Source organism: Beta vulgaris, chromosome 6, assembly GCF_026745355.1.
Source record: "Beta vulgaris subsp. vulgaris cultivar EL10 chromosome 6, EL10.2, whole genome shotgun sequence".
In the NCBI taxonomy this organism is placed as follows: domain Eukaryota; kingdom Viridiplantae; phylum Streptophyta; class Magnoliopsida; order Caryophyllales; family Amaranthaceae; genus Beta; species Beta vulgaris.
In genome coordinates this window covers 4,480,226-4,499,312 of record NC_079207.1, presented here as the reverse complement: position 1 = coordinate 4,499,312, position 19,087 = coordinate 4,480,226, and the positions used below count along the sequence as shown (strand labels likewise).

At 32.1% G+C, this 19,087-nt stretch overlaps 1 protein-coding gene across 3 annotated transcripts; it reads right to left on the bottom strand.

Moving 5' to 3' along the window:
* Positions 1-7,353: 7,353 nt before the first annotated feature.
* Positions 7,354-16,080, bottom strand: LOC104895128 (NAC domain-containing protein 37). Of its 3 annotated transcripts, none has more exons than XM_057395978.1 (4): positions 15,938-16,080; positions 12,986-13,195; positions 12,432-12,707; positions 7,354-8,261 (listed from the first exon to the last, which is right to left on the bottom strand). In XM_057395978.1, exons 2-4 carry the CDS (start codon positions 13,146-13,148, stop codon positions 7,495-7,497), a joined length of 1,206 nt encoding a protein of 401 aa, XP_057251961.1. In that variant the 5' UTR covers positions 13,149-13,195; positions 15,938-16,080; the 3' UTR covers positions 7,354-7,494. The 3 variants fall into 3 exon arrangements, with proteins under 3 accessions (XP_057251961.1, XP_057251962.1, XP_057251963.1); XM_057395979.1 differs by having other exon boundaries at positions 15,854-16,067; XM_057395980.1 differs by having other exon boundaries at positions 12,986-13,192; positions 15,938-16,067.
* Positions 16,081-19,087: the final 3,007 nt, after the last annotated feature.

The window sequence follows — 19,087 nt, the reverse complement described above, 5'->3', positions numbered from 1 at the left end:
TTCAATTTGGATGTTTTTGGGACATTTTTGGAGTTTTCCGGGCCTTGACATATTTTCTCCCGAAACGTTCCTAGGAAGGCCGACGTTACTTGTAACGTTGCGCGGGTACCATTTTTGTTGTCTCGAAAATCCTTTGAACACCCAATTTGTTCATTTATCGTGAAATCTAAAATCACCCCGCAATGAACGTAAAGACATTCATATATTTCTCCCAAGCACATGACTCCTTTCTAATGACCTCCCATGTCCCTAGATGGCATCCCGTGGCGTTTGGAGCTCAGGCCTCGGAAAGTCCAAAAGCGTGTATAATCTTCAATTTTGGTTTTTTTTTTGCGACATTTTTGGACTTCTCCGAACCTGATTTTTTTTTTCCGAAACATTCCTAGGAGTGCCGTCGTGACTTGTAACGTTGCGCGTGTGCTTGGCACCATTTTCTTTGCCTCAAAAAGGCTCTAAAACCCCCATTTGTTCATTTATCGTGAAACACAAAATTGTCTCGAAATGAATGTAAAGACATCCATATATTTGTTCCAAGCTACATGACTCCTTTCCAATGACCTCCCATGGCCCTAGGAGGCATCCCGTGGCGTTCGAAACTCGGGTCTCAAAAACTCCGAAAGCGTGTATTATAACCTTCAATTTTGCCTGTTTTTGGGACATTTTTTTGTCTTCTCCGGGCCTGGTCATACTTTCTCCCGAAACATTGCTAGGAGTGCCGACGTCACTTGTAACCTAGCGTGGGTCCTTGGCACAATATGCATTGCCTTGAGAAGGCTCTAACACCCCATTTGTTCATTTTTCGTGAACCTCAAATTTCCTCGAAATAAACGTAAAGTCATCCACATATTCGTTCCAAGCCACATGACTCATTTCTAATGACCTACCATGTCCCTGAGAAGGAATCTCGTAGCGTTCGGAGCTCGAACCCCGATAATATCCGAAAGCGTGTATTATAACCTTCAATTTTAGCTGTTTTTAGGACATCTTTGGACTTTTTTTATAAGATTAGATAGATTCTAATAAATTTAGATAAGTTAAGATAAGTAATTTTAGATAAGCTAAACAATAATTAAGCATAAAAAGACTTCCTTTTTAATCGAATAAATTAAGAGGGACTTTAAATAAGTGCTTTTTTTCTTCTTGAAAGTGGTGGGAGATTGATTATTCAGAAATATAATTCCGCATTCCTTTTAAGATAAATTAGTTATTAGTCTCAGGCGATGCCCGAATTATTAGTATACTCATCTCAACAGAGTACTCCCTCCGTTTCCTAAAGATCTTTCCTCTTTCCGTTTAAGTGCGTTTTCAAAAGATATGGCCTCCTTTACTTTATTCTTTATTTGGAATTTTTTCCTTTTTTACCCTCTCATGTCCCTATCATATGGTCCATCATTACATTATTAATTCAATTTTAATCCCTTTTTCTATCCTACTTTACCCACTTCACACCCCACACAAATGGATCCTCCTTGGTATTTGTAGGAACAGTAACAAGGAAGATCTTTAGGAAACGGAGGTAGTATCATTTAATGTTGTATAATAGTTCATTGGTTAGTATAAGTTTAGGTCACGTGTGATCGAATATTGTTTGTAACATATGTTTTCAATTTTTTAATGTATGTCGATTACATGTAATGTAATAACTAAAGGGACAGTTTCATGTAGCTTGTAAACGTGCTTTAGAATGCTTTTTAATATATTTGTATAGATAGATTACTTATATGTTTATTGCGTGCCATTATATTAATCATTGTTAACCCAAAAAGAAGGCTTAATTTGGTCAACTCCGATCCCACATTTGACAATTCCTTTTCATGAGTATTTCTCTATCTCAACAATGTTGTTCTTGAGATTCCAATTCCAGGCCTCAAAAGTGTCAATAACGTGAGATACCTTTTGATTGACTCTCACAATCAGATATAGACATGTACACCAACCGTTTTTTTTACATGTAAGTCTTTTACATAATTATTCGTTTTCAAAATAATTTGACAGAATATAGTAATATTAGTGCTGTCGAAGTCGAAACAATCCAACTTAAAGGTGCAATGGTCCATCTTAATTGGAAAGAATATACTTTAGTACTTTTTTTTTGCCATTGTGACATAATTACTACATGGTTCAATGCATTTCTCCTTCTGTAATGGAATTTCAGTTCCTGAGTTTAATAAATTAAGTGCCACCCTAGCTCTTCATTTTATTTAGTCTATCCAATTCTTTTCTTTTTAGGATCGAAATAACCATTCTTATTATTATTATTATCAAAGTAACTTGTACTCCAATCAACCACCTACGTGTATGAGATTGTAGCTAAAAGTGTTGCATCAAGATCTTGTGATGATAAGCAGCTGAGAGATACATATTGAAATTATAAATGTATCATGATGATTAAATAATACTTATACAGAGCGCGCACACACATATACACATATATATATCATATTATATATATGTGAAGTATATATCAACTTAAATTTGATCGAGTGCTAAATAGAGAACCTTTCAATAGGGACATTTTGTGAGAGGGTTTTCCTTTACCATCTCCCACTCTTAAAATGTCTGCTCGAAAACCCATGCCGGATTAATCTGTGAGAGGTTCCGATCTGGCAAGACCCTTCATCTTACCTATCGATATCTATATTATAGGGATATTCTAACAGATTATTGATTTGTGATGATGTGTACGTTGTAATTACGAGTCATCCGTGCATGCATTGGACCAAAATGTATTATCAGATCAATGGAGCATGTTAATATATCGTTTCTGTTTGTTGATCTATACATAGATGAATATATACCTACATGCATGCAGCACTCATATATGCTTATATAGTTAATATACTTGATTTCTGTTCACTTGCATCAGGATTTCTCTATATAAAGCTTCAAGTGTTTTGTGGAGATTGCTTTGAATTGCTATGACATAATATTTGCCCTATTTTTTAAAATGTTTCTCTTTCATTAACACTGGATTGCGGGCTCATGCATGCAACCAGTGTTTGGAACCAAGGGAAGCCAAGCGTAGCAGTTAGCACATGGCTGGCCTCCCCGATGGTCTTGAATATCTATTAAATGTTGAAGGTAAAACTATAAAATGCTATATAAACTCGACCTCTCTAATAGAAAATTCTAGTTCCGCCACTGCATGCAATAATAATTAAGTGGAGGTATATATGTCAGAGTTATGTATTATATATATATTGTTGGACCATGTACAATTTAGTCTTTGGGCTTGTCTATATGTTAGTTTGTATATTTAGTTGCCTAGTTTAGGCCCAAATAGAAATGTAAAGCTAGGGCTGTATATTAGTCGGAGGATGATGCAAATACAATATACGTTTTGTGACAACAATATAGAGAAAACTCTCCTTGTCATGGTATCAGAGTTCGGGTTGCAGGCCTCGTCTAAACTAGGTATTTGATCGCTACTGGATAAGGATTTACCTCGATAGGATGTTCATCCCTAAGAGGATTATTGCTCCGGCGACCTTTCCAGTTAGCTCTGAATTTCTAAGACACTCGCTCACAAGTGAGGGGGTGTGTTGAAACCCATTGAAAGACCATTTGTGAGTATCCCACATTGGAGAAAGAGGGGAGACTAAACCACTTTATAAGATAAGGAGCTACTCCTCTTATCATCAATTGGTTTTAGGATAGAACCTCCTAGCTTGTAAGTGGGCTTAACTCTTCTCCTCCTTATTGGGTTACCCATGCCCATTTTCTAATGAATGAGCTAAGTTTGTTTTTGCCAAAAAGTAAGTGATCAAACCTTCTTTAATTTCTTACATTCCATTTCATCAGAAGGTATCATATGAAAATAATCATAAATCGCAAAGTAACTAACCAAGTTTATTTTATGTGTCACTCATTTTTATGCTTGATTATAATGTGTTTGGCATATAAGTGGTATTGTTGTTTTTTCTTCTTCCAATTTCGAAAGACATGCGAAATTGATCCATAAATCAGATTAAAGTGATTGCTTTTATTTTTTTTTGTGTGGTAGTGGTATTTAGTGTTACATTTTGTAATTGCTTTATCCAGCATATTGAAATAGTAATTAAGGATATTTATGGTCGATTCTAGGTTAAGTGTCTTTTAAAATCAATGGGCCCTTTTTACGATTTGTAGTAGTTTTTGTAAATGTAGCAACTAAATAGAGACACACCTAAATAGTAAAATGTAACAACAATTATAAGACGGAAAGAATAGTAATTAATGCACGATTGAGTAGACTTATACTAGTACTTGTTCAAATAAGACCTGCACTGCTGCACATTGAAGAAGTTCTCCATTTCAATAGATTTATCATGTACTACTATCATCCCATGTCTTTAAGTCTTTAACGACTTCCTCCGTTTGAATTTAATTAGTTGTGGTACTTTCTATTTTAGGAAGTTTCAATTTAGTTACGACACTTTCATTTTGAGTAATAACTTCTCTCTATCTCTATCCTATCACATAAGATCCTTTTATTTTCTTTCTCTATCTCTCTCCTCTCCTAAAAATTACTAAAAAATTGCCTAAAAATTTGTAATTTTAAAAGCGTCACAACTAAATTGAAACATTCCGATAGATTTTATATAGTCCATGCTTCATACTTGGGTTAGGCTTCCCACTGGGAGAAAGGGATTTGAAACAGACAAGCATGCCAAACATTAGCCACATTTGTGCACTGCACGCTAGACAACCCATGGACCCCATTTTGTTCTCCCCACAATATTTTTGTTTTTTGTTTTTTTTGGTGGTTATTAGGAGTATTCTTTTTGTCACTTCACAATTTTATATCCTCTTATATTCCTACATGATAATAAATGACAGTTTCTAACTTTTAGAGGTAAGCACTGACATTGAAAAATTAGTAATTAGAGACCTCATCTTAGATGATAGTAGATACTCTCTCCGTCCCAAAATATAGTTCAGATTTTTTGTTTATTTAAATAAATATTGTATGGGAAAAGATGATTTTAGGAGAGAGAATGAAGAATAATTGGTGAAAGAGCATTAATTGTAACACTTGGGTTGAATAAACAAAGAAAAAAAACAAAATTCAAGAAGCAAATAAATGATGGGACACAATTTTTCTAGACAAATTACGGAAAAATGTGGAACTAAATATGGAAATGGAAACTATATTTTGGAACACCCAAAATGAAAATGGGAACTATATTTTGGGACGGAGGGAGTACTTTTAATTTAGTGGCAACAATTAAAAGACGGAATAGTAATTAGTTGTTTGTTAAGTAGTGATAAATGCATCAACTTTATGTAATTTTGGAAAGAGTTTCTCATCTTAATAGTTAATATCCTAGGTTCCCAATTATGCAATTAGTAGATGTTGGTATGAGGTGTAGGATGAGCATCCTACACCAGCTCCAAAACGCAAGGCAAGAAAAATGAAACGCACCATTCAACATGCAAAAAGTAATTGATTTGATAGCCAATGTACATTCCCATTACATCCAGTGTACATGTCGAAAATTCAAAAAGTAACTGATTTGACAGTTACTGTTCACCATTTAATAACTGATTTGATGTCAACCACCATCATTTCCCCCCATATACTGTTCATCACTTCTCTCTTTTCCACACTCAACCTCCTTGTTCATTCTTGGCTTCGTGGTTGTTCATTAACAAAATCAAAATGTACAATGACAGCCCCCCGGCTGAAAGTAACCCAATTCCTGAAGCTGATGTCAAGTGACTAATTTGCAATCTTTGTATACTGGTGTGTTGATGTTTGTTCACTAATGAAATTTAATATGTACAATTACAATCCCATACCTCATAGTGCTCCAGGTGCCACAATTCAAAGTGATGAAAATGTCAACACATAACAACATGATTGTAACCCAGTTAATGTACATGAATGTCAACAAAGTGTACATGCAAAGGTATGTGCATGTACATGCAACTGTAGGTGGAGCTAATAATAAAAAAATGTACCGCAACCAACGTAAATAAGGATAAATCACAATGTACACTGATGGTCATTATTTTGATCACTGAAAATCCCCAAATGTACAATCGTATATTATTGTACACCAAACCATATGCATTTGTACATTAAAAAAATTGTTTTAGCAAATAAATGAGAGAGAAAGAGAGTGAATGAGTGAGTGATGAGAGAGAAGAGCTGGCCCACTTTCAAAAATACTGTCAAAAGCCAGCCAAATTTATGCTCCCTTAAAACCATCAAACGACATCATTTTGGGCAAGGTGTAGGATGCTCATCTTACACCTCGGTGCAGGATGCTTATCCTACACCTCGGTGCAGGATCTAATTTGCGCCAATTATGAGGGTGTTTCATAATTGACTGACGATTGTTGGTTGTTGTCTATATTACTTGGTTGATTTGACTTACTGTTTATATTGACTAGTTAACTATTGGTTGTTTATATAAGTGTTTAGTAAAATCCGCTATTAATGTTGGTCGTTAATGCAATGGAAATATAAAAGTCAATAAAATAACTATAGAGATAGATGCTAAAACCAATTTTTAGTTACAAAAACTGATGACTTTTCAGGAACCTAAAAAGTCATTTAACAAACATCTTTTTTTATCTGTTTGACAAAATGAAAAGTTAACAATTACCCAAGACTCGTTTATCAAACATCTCCATGCATGTGTTTTATAATACAAAGTTTGAATATGGCTCATTAACATTTTAAGCAACTATATCAAGCGGTAGTAGAAATTAGTAGAGAAAAACCCATACTATGAAATGGAAAATCTTTCCAATGGACATTTTCGTAAGACTTCCATGCAAAATTATCTTTTTTTGTAGGAGAAAAAATGGGAACGGCTATAAACTCAATACAATGACTTATATTAATTGTTATTGTCAAGGAATAAGTGATTCTAATAATAGAAACTTTTACCGATTACTTTTTAATTAGTCAACTTTTCAATTATTTTTGAATAATACAATCTTTTGGGAGTATTTACTTTTAATGGGTTTTGACGTTTTGATAATCAATTTGTTTGGCAAGCCATATTTTTCAGCTCGTCCATTTTTTCCATTCCCTTGCCTCCATTCGCCTATTTTTATGGTAAAGAGTTAATTAGTTTTAGACGTTTTAAAGTAATTTTGACTCACTAGAAGTAAATAAAAATATATATAAAGGTTGCATTGTTGAGGAATAATTGAAATTAAAGGTTGTTTTATTACAAATTAATCGGTGAAAAGTTGTATTATTATCGGCAATCAAAAGTTCCATAAATACTTAGATGAACACTTTGATTAAGTATATTATTAAGTGATGTAAACATTTTCTCTCTTTTTACCTTTCACTATAAAGTAGCAAAATAGCCAGTACTTCTATTAAAGTAGCTAATTAAGTAGAATCAGCAATAATTGAGGACAAATTCCGCTCCCCCACAATATACATTATAACATACAAATATATACTATATATATATAATGTATGTGTACGTAAAATCTAATTTGGTACGTACGTAGCTTCATATACAATTATAGTATATGATGAAATCCTCATTTATCAAATATGCAAATGCCAATATTATCAGTATCAGCTGATGCTGAATTCAAGAAACCAGTAATCAACTTGCTTTCATCAATAATCTGCTCATTACTACTTCCATGCAAGAGTAGTAAAGCCTCGATATCCGAACTTGGAGATGTACTACTCATTTCTTCTCGATGATTATTGAGATATTGATAATGATCCACGTCAATTAATTTAGGATCTTGACTTAGTTGTGAAGCCACAAACTTATCCAATGCTCTCCAATCTGCTACGCCGCCTCCGCCGCCGCCGCCGCCATTGTCGTTGTCCTCATCAATGTTATTACAATTATTATCATTTTTATTGATGCATATGTTGCTTGTAACGTAATAATTGTTATTGTTATTGTTACTATTTTGCGACGATGCTAGAGAGATTGAGCTCGTTGATACTCGTTTTAACAAAGGAAGTTGATGAGATGTAGTCTCAAGTTGAGGGAGTTGTAGGAAATTATCAACTGAGGCTAAATGCATGAATTTAGCCAATGCTTCAGATTCTATCTCTTGTTTGCATTTCATCATCAACTTTAAGTTGTTCGTGTTCGTGTTCGTGTTTGGGTTCGTGTTTGTGTGTATATAGTCATAGTCGTAGTCATAGTGATCATGGATTATGGGATCTATTACTGAGCTTACACCACTTACTTCATCGTACACATAGTTAGACTCCCATCGTTCCATCTTCTTTGATTGCACGCTTGTTTTCTTCTTGAATGCTCGACATACTACCCACCCTTCTTCCTATACATAAATAACAACAAAAGAACGAAATTAACATTCTATAACATGAAAATTCATCTTTTATAGTCACCATCAGTGGCGAATTCAGGATTTCTATATAGGGTGGGCCGAACTAATCAATAATCAAGAGTATATGTTGTGAATGTTAGCTATCTGATACATTAATAACTTCTTTTTTCTTAATTGCTTTCAAGATGTGTGCTCTACTATTTATTGCTTTGCACCATTATTTCAAAGAAAATTTATTGGTTTTTTGGGGTTTTTTTTTAAATAAAAAGAAATTAAAGAAGTAATTAAAAGACAAAAGTACTTAATTAATTTTTCTTTTGAAAATCATACTTCTCCCTCCATTGGCCTTAATTCTTGTGAAAAAAAAATAAGCATTATATTATGGGACGGAAGGAATACTCTATTAATTTGCACATAAATTTTTAGGTGAACAAGAGGCTTTAACTCCAACCTTCTAGGTACTAATGGCCACAATAAGACTTGACTACTTTTAGTAGCAACTGAAATTTAGAGACTAATACACAAACAATTGCAATATTTTTGGAATGGTGATCGTCTTGCGACTAAATTGTGTCATATGCTAAAAATATGAGTTTTAGGACAATGTGATTATGCGAATGCGATTAGTTTTATTGTTGGATACTTGGATAGAGGGAGTATAATGTAATAAAATGATTTGGGACCATTATAGTAAGTGTATTTACTAGTTATGATGAATGAAGGCAGGAGAAGAAAGCAAGTTGTGACAAATTTATTTGCACGTCTATAGTGTTTGCTGTGTAAAGAAGTAGTAAAGGAGTTTCAGATGTCCCCATCAGCCCTGTTTTTAAGTTGAAAAGTTAATAAAAGACTTTATATATTATTTTGTATTTATTTTTATGGAAAAAGTTATATGCAGTTCTAAAGACTGCATATATAAAACTGAAAATGAAAATAAGATACATAATGTTTCCATAAATTCATAATTTAATCTTATTTTAAGTAGCGTATTTATTTCTTATATGCAACCCTATGGATTGCATATTGAATAATCTTAGTTATTTTTTATTAGTGTTGGGTTAGTTATTACAAGAAGATAATATATTTTCACTTAACTAATTGGTTTTCTGCTACTTGTCATATATTACTCCCTCCGTTTCTTTTTAATCTACACACTTTCCTTTTTAGTATGTTTCTTTTTAATCTATACACTGTTGTTTTTTCTTTTTTGGTAACATATCACATCTATTTTCTCCTCTTTTTCCACCCATGTCATTCACTTTTTAATATTTTAAGCCACTCTTTTGTTTCTCTCTTTCACTTTTTAGTTTTTCTCTCTCACTTTTCAGTTTCTCTCTCAGACTTTTGTACTTCGTCCTTGGTTCTCCCCCAAAGTGAAGTGAGTAAATTAAAAAGAAACAGAGGGAGTATAACTTGAATGCAGCTTGGTGTTGGATTGAACTTTGAAGTCGTTAAGTAGTAGTGATGGCCACTGATACGGGCTGGGCGAGCCGGACCGTGGGCCGTAGTGGGTTGGACTGAGATTTCACGGTCCAGGTACGGACCGTGAAATTCATGGGTTGGGCGGGCTGGTCTGCGGGCTGAAAAATTTTGGCTCACACCGGTCTGTTACTGGTTTTCACGGTTCGTGGGTCAGGTGGGCTGGACCAGGCTGACGGGGCCGACATGAGAATTATTTTTAAAAATTATTTAATCATTAAAATTATTTATTATTGTGACATAAAATCTTTAAAATGAATTAAAAATATATACAAATATTAATATTAATGAATAATTTCATTATTTTTAAATTTGATTGAATTATAATATATGCAATTTGATTATAATATATACAATTTGATTAAAATATACACAATTTGGTTCAATATTTACTTGGATTGGGGTGGTCTGGTTCATGGGTCGGGTCGAACCAGTTCCATGGTCTGGGCTGGGCGGTTTTAGTAATGGGATTTAGTGGGCTGGAATCAAGAAATCTGGCCCACAACCCACCCACAAATTTCACGGTTCGAGCTGGGCTGGACCAGACTTTTTGTTGACCCGGCCCACACGACCCATGAGGTGAGTTGGGCTGGATTAGCCCGCACGGTTGGCTATCTCTATTAAGTAGTCAAAACGCGGTGAAGCAAAGGAAGAGCGAGAGGAGAACGAATTAAGTTGATATTAGTATTGCCTTTATTGCCTTCCCCATACTTTATAATAGTCTTGATTTTATTGGTTTCTTCTTTTTTTTGACTTGTCACAAAAGTTGTATCTAGGGTTATCAAAGTGCCAGTGTATAGGGAACACAAGAGAGCTCCTGCCCTTTTCGTTTCTTCCCTTTTTTCTTTTGTGTTCTTAATTTTTGTGTTGATTCAAAAAAGCTATACATGCCCATTGCCCACCTTGAGAAAAGTGTGGCTATTTGTAGAGAAAAACATAAAGGATTTGTCTACGACTTTTCAGAAGATGGTATAAGATCATCCTTAATTAATTTAAAGTTTCTAACTAGCCGTATAAAGGAGAATGAATAATGATAATAAGTATAGGGATTGGATTTAATTTTGACATAATCACTATGAGAGGGCTTTAATTTTGACATTGAAGGTTTTTATTGATATTTTGTCTTATCTAAAAAGTGCAAAATGTAATTAATGTTTACCTGGCAGTAATTTATTACTCCCTCTGTTTCACAATATAAGACACGCATGATGTTCGAGGTCGAACTTTGACCTTTAATTACTCTCAATTTATGTCGATAGAACATTTAAAAGAAAAAAATATTATTATAGTATTTTTTAAGACGAATCCAACGATATAATTTTTATAATTTTTACTTATCATATTTGAGAGATATTTGTGGTCAAAACAAATTTTCGTAATGCGTGAATGCCTTATATTTTGAAACAGATGGAGTACTCCTTACCAATTTGACTTGTTAATTTTTTGATAATTTCCGAAGGGGTTGATAAGAAGAACATATATCATACTATGGCTTCCGTTTTTTTCCTAATCTACATACTTTTCTTTTTGGTCTGTTTTTTTTTAAAAAATTACACATTGTTGCTTTTTCAATTCTTGATGACATGTCTCATTTACTTTCTCCTCTTTTTTCACCCATGTTATCCCGTTTTTAATACTTTAATCCACTTATTAATTTAATTTTCTCTCTCTCACTTTTCAGTTTTTTATCCAACTTTTCAGTTTATCTATCATACTTTTGGACTTCGTCCTTAGTTCTCCCACAAAGTGAAGTGAGTCAACTAAAAAGAAACAGAGGAGTAGTCTTTACATAATATATACACACATATAGTGCATCATTTCCACGAAATTCTACCCAATATAGTTTTATTATTTCATTGTCTTTGAAGCACATGTTTATTAATGTTTTTTTGTGTCCTTTCGTATATAATTATTATTAATTAATATATTGAATATACATAATAAAATGAATCTAATAAGATACGACATGATAACGTTTCTTTAGTTTGCTATCTACATCCTCAAATTCCTACTTGTTCTTCCTATAGGGTAATACGGGAGGAATCAAGGTAAATGCAATCTTTGCATTCAAAATTTCTCTCTTACATTTAGAACTTTTCTCTTACTTTTTGTACACTCTTACCTACTTTTCGATACCATTCTCTTTCTTTATTTTGTCGAAGTAAGGTAATATTCTCTATAGGAATAACTTTCTAAAATGTCCTAATAGCAAAAGCTGGTAAAAAATTGAATGGAGTACAATGAAAAGGTGAAAGTTAGAACTATTTTCTAACTTTAACTCATAAGAGATGAGAATATATATATATATATATATATATATATATATATGTGGATTTTCTTAACCTATGCACCTAGCTAGTGCAAAGGTTAGGCCTTATCTATTCAATAAATTAATTAACTAAAAATATAATATATCCTTCCTATCATTAAGCTAAATATATATTAATGACAATTTTAATTTCATTAAAAGAAAAGATAAAAATATATATTAATAAGAAAACTAACTATTTAGCATAATTATAAGGGAGATATTCTATTTTAGTTAATCAAATTATTTAATAAATAAGGCTTAACCTTTACACTAGGTGCATAGGTTAGAAAATTTATATATATATATATATATATATATATATATATGAGAATGCATTCTTATATGAGAAATGAGAATGGATGTAAACTTGCCTGAGGAGGTCCATTCTCATCAGATTCGAGTCGATATTCATGCATGATCCAATCAGATTTCTGGCCATTAGGAGCCCTACCTTTGTAGAAAACTAGGGTTTTCCTCATACCAATGAGTTTGCTCTTATCAAACACAGCTTTATCTCTCCCTGTAGCCTTCCAAAACCCTGCCATGGTGGCTCTATTCGTTCTCGTCCCTGTCGGATACTTTTTATCCTTGTGGCTGAAGAAGTACCACTCATTCTGTTCTTCATATCCGATCCCACATCTATCTGCACTTGTTGCACTCCCATATTATTAATATATACTATATAACCAATCAACCTAAATACATACCTAATTTTAATTACTAGTGCACTTTTGGGTAGAGATCATGAACTATATATGTAGAAGCTAGTATTCACTTTAACTCAATGTTGATGACAAACAGTATAGTTGTATCTGTATAGAAATACGTGAAACACTTCTCTCAGAAAACTCTCACATGCTAACAGTGCTCGCAAAACTTATAAACATGTTGTACTTATATATTAATGCAAAGAAAAATTACCTTGAAGATCCCAAGGCTCAATCCTATATAGATCAATGTCTCGAATGACATCAAGATCGATCTTTTGAGACGCGATTTTCTTCTTCAAATAATAACCCACAAGCTCTTCATCAGTAGGATGAAATCGGAATCCAGGAGGTACACATGATTCCATGGAATCCATCAATCAATCAAAACTTCACCCAAATTAATGACCTAGCTAGCTAACTTCTGCATAAAGTTTCACAAACTAAGTCATGCATATATTTTTGAACTCCTTCATCATCTTTAATAAATCATAATGAATGAAAGAGAAGAGAAATGATATATATATATATAGAGTGTAAAGAAGAAATTGACAAAAATGTAGTGTTATGTTCTAGAAGTAGAGGAATGAAGAACCCTACTAATGAAATGGGTGACAAGTGTTTAATTTTCAGGGATTAATAATCACTGTCTTCAATTAACTTCTTATGTAAAAAGTTTCCTACTCTATAGGTTTTTTTTTTTAGTTTATCTATAATATTGTTTTTTTGAAAAGAAATGCGCGTGATTATTATCAAACCACGCACTAAAACAAAAAATAAACTGTACGTTTTTTAGCTCCTTACAATGTGATTAGATTAATAAGAAGTAATTAGCAGGTGCAGGTTTATAATTTAATGATTGAAGATAACTTCTTTTTTGGAGAAAAGGAAAACGGTATGATGATGTATGAAGGGTTGAGGTTTATGAGAAAGGAGGAGAGGAGGAAGAAGAAAACGGGACAGGCAAATTTTAATGGAGTTTGTGCTAATAATGATGTTGTCTTGTGTGGGCAGAATGGTTGAAATGATGCATCAAAGAAACGCCGTTTTGATTACTATCTAGTACCTCCCTTCTTTAAAAATTCTCGAGGAAATAGGTTAAAGTAGGAAAAACTTTTCGAAATGGACGAAAACTATACATGCTACACTATATCATGTGTTAGAATGGAAAAATGTTTGAGTAACGATCATTAGGGTTGTTAACCTTCTTAGACACATTAGAATGTAATATTAATAATTAATATATATGTAATAAATAAGGGGAGAAGTGATATAAAAATAGTGTGTTCATGTATTCCTAATTAATAAAAATTCAATAATAAGAGAGTTGACAACTTTTAGGATCACTCAATCAATCTCCGTTAGAATGTAATGCTAATTAATTATCACAAAATAAATTGATTTTAAACATGCATTATCCCCTAGTACAAGAAAGCCAAAGGGACCTTTTATAACAAACCAATTACCTAGGCTTTTTTTTTTTATAGTATTACCTGAACTACTTATTATAATAATAAAGAATATTTTTATTCCTGAAGATCATATAGTAAAAAAAAATATTATTTGATCTACAGTAACATCATGAACAAGACTTGATCCTATAGTTTTCAGTTCTAGTGCACGCAAATCAAAGGAGAGGCATAAATTTTGAACCAATTGGAGTAGCTTTAGTTTGTGTTTTTTTTTTGTCAACAAGCTTTAGTTTGTGCTGAAATGGGTTAAATGTGAAAAGAAAAAAGTGTCACCTACAAAAAAAGTGTTATAACTTATACATACATGTAAGAAAAAAGAATATTGAATCTCCTCAAAAAAAAAAAAAAATACTGAAAATTCGTTAATAAAATATGTTATTTCTTCCGTTCCATTTTATATTTTCCGTTTCATTTTTGACACAAAAATTAAGGAAATGATGATTATTATTTACCTGCACTGGGAGTTGTTGTGTTTTTTGGAATTATTATCATAAAAAATGAAAAAGAATGAGAACATTAAATGAGTGAGCATGTAAAAAAAGTAAAAAGAGAGTAAAAAATATTTTTTATGTTATACCCAACTAATAAAAATTGAGAAACATTAAATGAGACGGAGGGAGTATTACGCATTCATCCATATAGACATATAGTTATGACTTATGAAGAGATAATATGCTAATAGTGAAATGGCTGACAATGCCGGTATTACAATAATACATAAGTATATAATGATCATACCGACAGAATGGTCTCAAAGATTAGGCAAAATATCATTTATTATCATATGTAGGGCGTAGTTAATATTATGAAATCACTGTTAACCCTATCCTTTGTCACAATTTAAAAAGAGTTTAGCCTAGCTACAACTTATTAGAGGACAAGAATTAAGAACAATAAAAAAAGAGTGATAGTGATGTCAGCAGGTGTAAAGAAGCATGCGTTTCATGGATGAAAGAGGAAAAACTAACAAACATGTACCGACCAACTGTGATCGAGAGATTAAGAAAGAAGAACAGAAAAATGGTCTCCAGAAAAAGCAAGCTCACTTCATTAGGGCTTAATCAGAACAGTGACTGTCTATTTGTCCAAAATGATCCGACCAAATAGTGAGTAATATATATATACTCCCTCCGTCCCATAATATAGCGTATGTTTATTTTAGATAGATTAAATATATATTCTCATTAATATATATAAGAAAACATATTTATATGAGATCTTGTTAGATTTGCCTCAATATGTAGTTCTATTATATTACCTTTTAATATTTTTTACTAATAAGAAATTGAAGGTTAAAGTTAGGTCTTAAAGACCGTATAAAAAAAACAAGCATTATTATACCATGAGACAGAGGGAGTAGTATATAACGTGCCTTCCTTTAACCAGCTTTCTACTATGCCATTATGGTTAATAATCTCTACAGTATAAGTTTTACGTTTGTAAACACTAACACTTTGATTATTAATTAATATTTCTACTATTAACAAATAAAATTATAAAAGAATTATATTTTGAAAATACAGACTACGAAAATACAAATCTAACAAGGTTTCACATAACTCAGTCTAAAAAAGAAACGGAGACATTTGAATGTTAACAGTCGTACGTACCAATTCAATACAACCCCTAATTCTGTAACTCCTGAATGGAGATTAGAGAAAGATGACAATGTAAGAAATGAATGAAACTAATACCTGAGGAATGTGAAGAAGAGTGAGTGAGAGGAACTTAGATAGAAGAAATGAATGAAGTGAGGAGTAAAAGAAAGAGAGAAAGAAAGAGTGAATGCATGTTTTAAATATAGAAAAAAGAGGGAGATGAGATGAGATGAGATTGAGAAGTTGAGGACCGCTTCAATTCATATGCGCATGGCTTCTTGCTTGTCCCCAGCTTTACCTATGTTGTTGACGTCACTTTCCCTTTATCTTTCCACCTCTATTTCTACTCGCTTTTCTCTACTTTTACACTTGACATTTTACTCTCATCCTACTCATTTTGACTTTGCATATATGAAGTATTATTTTAAACAATGTATAAGGAAAAAATATTTAAGCCAACACTCTTTTACGAGCTTGTCTTGGCAACCAACCGTTTGAGTCTTTTAGGGGACTCAAACGGGGTAATTTGGTCATTTTATGCATTGGAAGATTTCACGCGCGAGTGGCTGACATTTGCTTGGTACCAATGCTAGGTTATAATGGTAACATTCTCCGAAAATATTGATACCTTGGTACCAGTCCTGATAACAATTTGATACCAATGTCAGGTTATAATGGTACCATTGTGTGACATTTTGGGTGTTTGAGTCTTTTTTGGACTCAAACCGTTGGTTACCAAGCCTTTCTCCTCTTTTACTAGATTGAATTTAGTTTGCAAATCTATCTTATATATATATTTAGAGTGTTACAGGTTGGTATCAATTATTCAGGTCTTGAAAAGATAAAAGTCGTTGAACATTAAAATGGGTAGACATAATATGGGCCTATAGAGTTTCGCATTTGCATTATAAATTGTTGTTGTCAAGTTTGTTGCTTTCTTTTGTTACGATTTCTATAGATGCATCTTACTAGTGCCACAAAAAGGTATATATTTTTTGTTTTTATTTATGAAAAATGTTATATGTAATCCTTAGGACTAACTATAAGCATTAAATACATTTTCTGATATAGTATTATTTGAAGAATTAATGGTACAATCATATGTCAATCGATATAACTAATGATTCCAATAAGTCCAGTCTAGTCCAAAAATATTTTTAACTATATATATATATATATATATATATATATATATATATATATATATATATATATACTTAATATTTATATATATAATATAAAAGATGTATGTAACTTAATTTTATAGAATGGATAAAATGAGCTTAATTTGTCAACTTCAATTATGAGAAAACCTTGTGAATATATCATTGAATCTAAATCGGAGAAAAAATAATATAAATATGGAAATGGACTGGATTCGGACACAGGAAAAAAATATCGGATTGGACTGAACTCAAAAAAATATTTGCTGGATCGAACTTGGACTCAATTTATCAATTGCAAAAAACTTTGGACTGGATATGAATTTGGCAAAGTCTAATACAATCCACTTACACCTCTAATCAACATTGACCTTATTAGCTAAATTGAGAGAATCTTAACTCATCCCTAAAATAATATTGATTTAATTTGTATTATAATAAAATTGTGTTATTATACTGACTAATATAAAGTTTAGTCATTTTAAACTTTAAACCTTAGGGTATGTTCTCTTCGACGTAAAACAACTCAACTGAATTGAATTGAACTGAACTGAACTAAAATCGAACTGATTGCAATTGAATTGAATAGAATTGAAATGAATTAAATTATAGGAGTAACTAACAGAAATAATAATTTGAGCTAAACTGAACTGAATTGAACTGATTGCAACTAAACTGAACTGAACTAAACTAAACTAAACTGATAATAAGTTGGGAAGAACAGTCCCTTAGTATCTAACTTTTTAGACAGTTATAACTTAACTATTCTCACTTAGAAATCCTTAATATTTAAATATTGTGCCACATTAATTTATTGTATTTCTATGGTAACAAACTCATATTGATCATAATGTTTTTGTGTATTTTTTTTAAAAATCCAACTTCGATAATTATTTGTTCAGTTATGCATAATAATATTCAACCTATGCTATTATATTTTCTTTATATAATTAATCAAATCATATCATAATGTTTTATAAAATAATTTGTATATATTTTTTTTACAAAATCCAGCTTTGATAATTATTTTTTTAGTTATCCATTAATAAAAAAAATTCATAAGTATATGGCAAAGGTCGAGTAACCGATAGGGTGAGCCCTAGTCGAATAAGTTCACCCCCAATCCTTGCTCACCCTATGCACACCCAACAACATTGTATCAGGTTGTCTGATGAAGGCTTGATCTCAGGTTGAGTAACTGGAAGATGAGAAAGCCTACCATTAATTGACTCTTTCCTTTGCCTCATATATTAATATAATAAAATTTGCTAAAAGTCATATTTAACATTTTGATCATAAGAAATTATTATAATATATGGTCAAAGCCGAACAAATTTGACCTTTCATAGCAAAGTACAAACCAAAAGATTAGTACTATATTAAACTTTCTCACCCTAAAATTTAAAAAGACTCAAGCCATGTAAGTGTCAAGTTAAATACCTCAATATAAATGCCTGACTATACTCGTTTATTAAACTATTACACTTTCTCTATTTCGAATTAAATACAACAAAAGAAAATTTTATATTTTATAAATTATTTTGTTGCATTTAATTTAAAACAGACAAATACTCACATAGTCCCATTAACTTGCTTAGATAGATAGGGGAAAAAAATTATTCATGACACCAAACCAATCCTTTTTAGGTTTGTTTCGTAGATTAAATACGTGTTAGTTAATTTGGTGGCTTGCTAAATTGTGAAGCTAAGGCAAATAGTTGGGTGCTTAAAAGTGTAAAACCCCAAACAAGCATCATGCGCCACGTGTTGCCGCCCAAGTGCTCTCACCCGTTGTTCTTTAAGCTTTATACAAGCACACGGAGCACCAGTAGTGTTACAATTCTATATTCTCCTTCTAATGTTTGAAACTAGATCAATTATGGGATAGGAATTGCAAAAAATATTACTTCTTCCGTTTTAATTTAGTTATGATACTTTTTATTTTAAAAAGTTTTAATTTTGATATAGTATAGATTTATGCCTGAGACTTCAACCACCAGTTTAAGGTTTTGGTTGAGTTGGTCTTTTAACATTGTATCAAGAGTCAGCGTGACAAAAAGGTCACGGGTTTGAATCTCCTCCC

Coding starts and splice junctions, on each gene's coding strand:
- LOC104895128 (XM_057395978.1), bottom strand. CDS start 13,148: ATGGATTCCATGGAATCATGTGTACCTCCTGGATTCCGATTTCATCCT. Junction 12,708..12,985: donor TGAGCCTTGGGATCTTCAAG/GTAATTTTTCTT, acceptor CAACAAGTGCAG/ATAGATGTGGGATCGGATAT. Junction 8,262..12,431: donor GAATGGACCTCCTCAGGCAA/GTTTACATCCAT, acceptor ATGTATAGGAAG/AAGGGTGGGTAGTATGTCGA.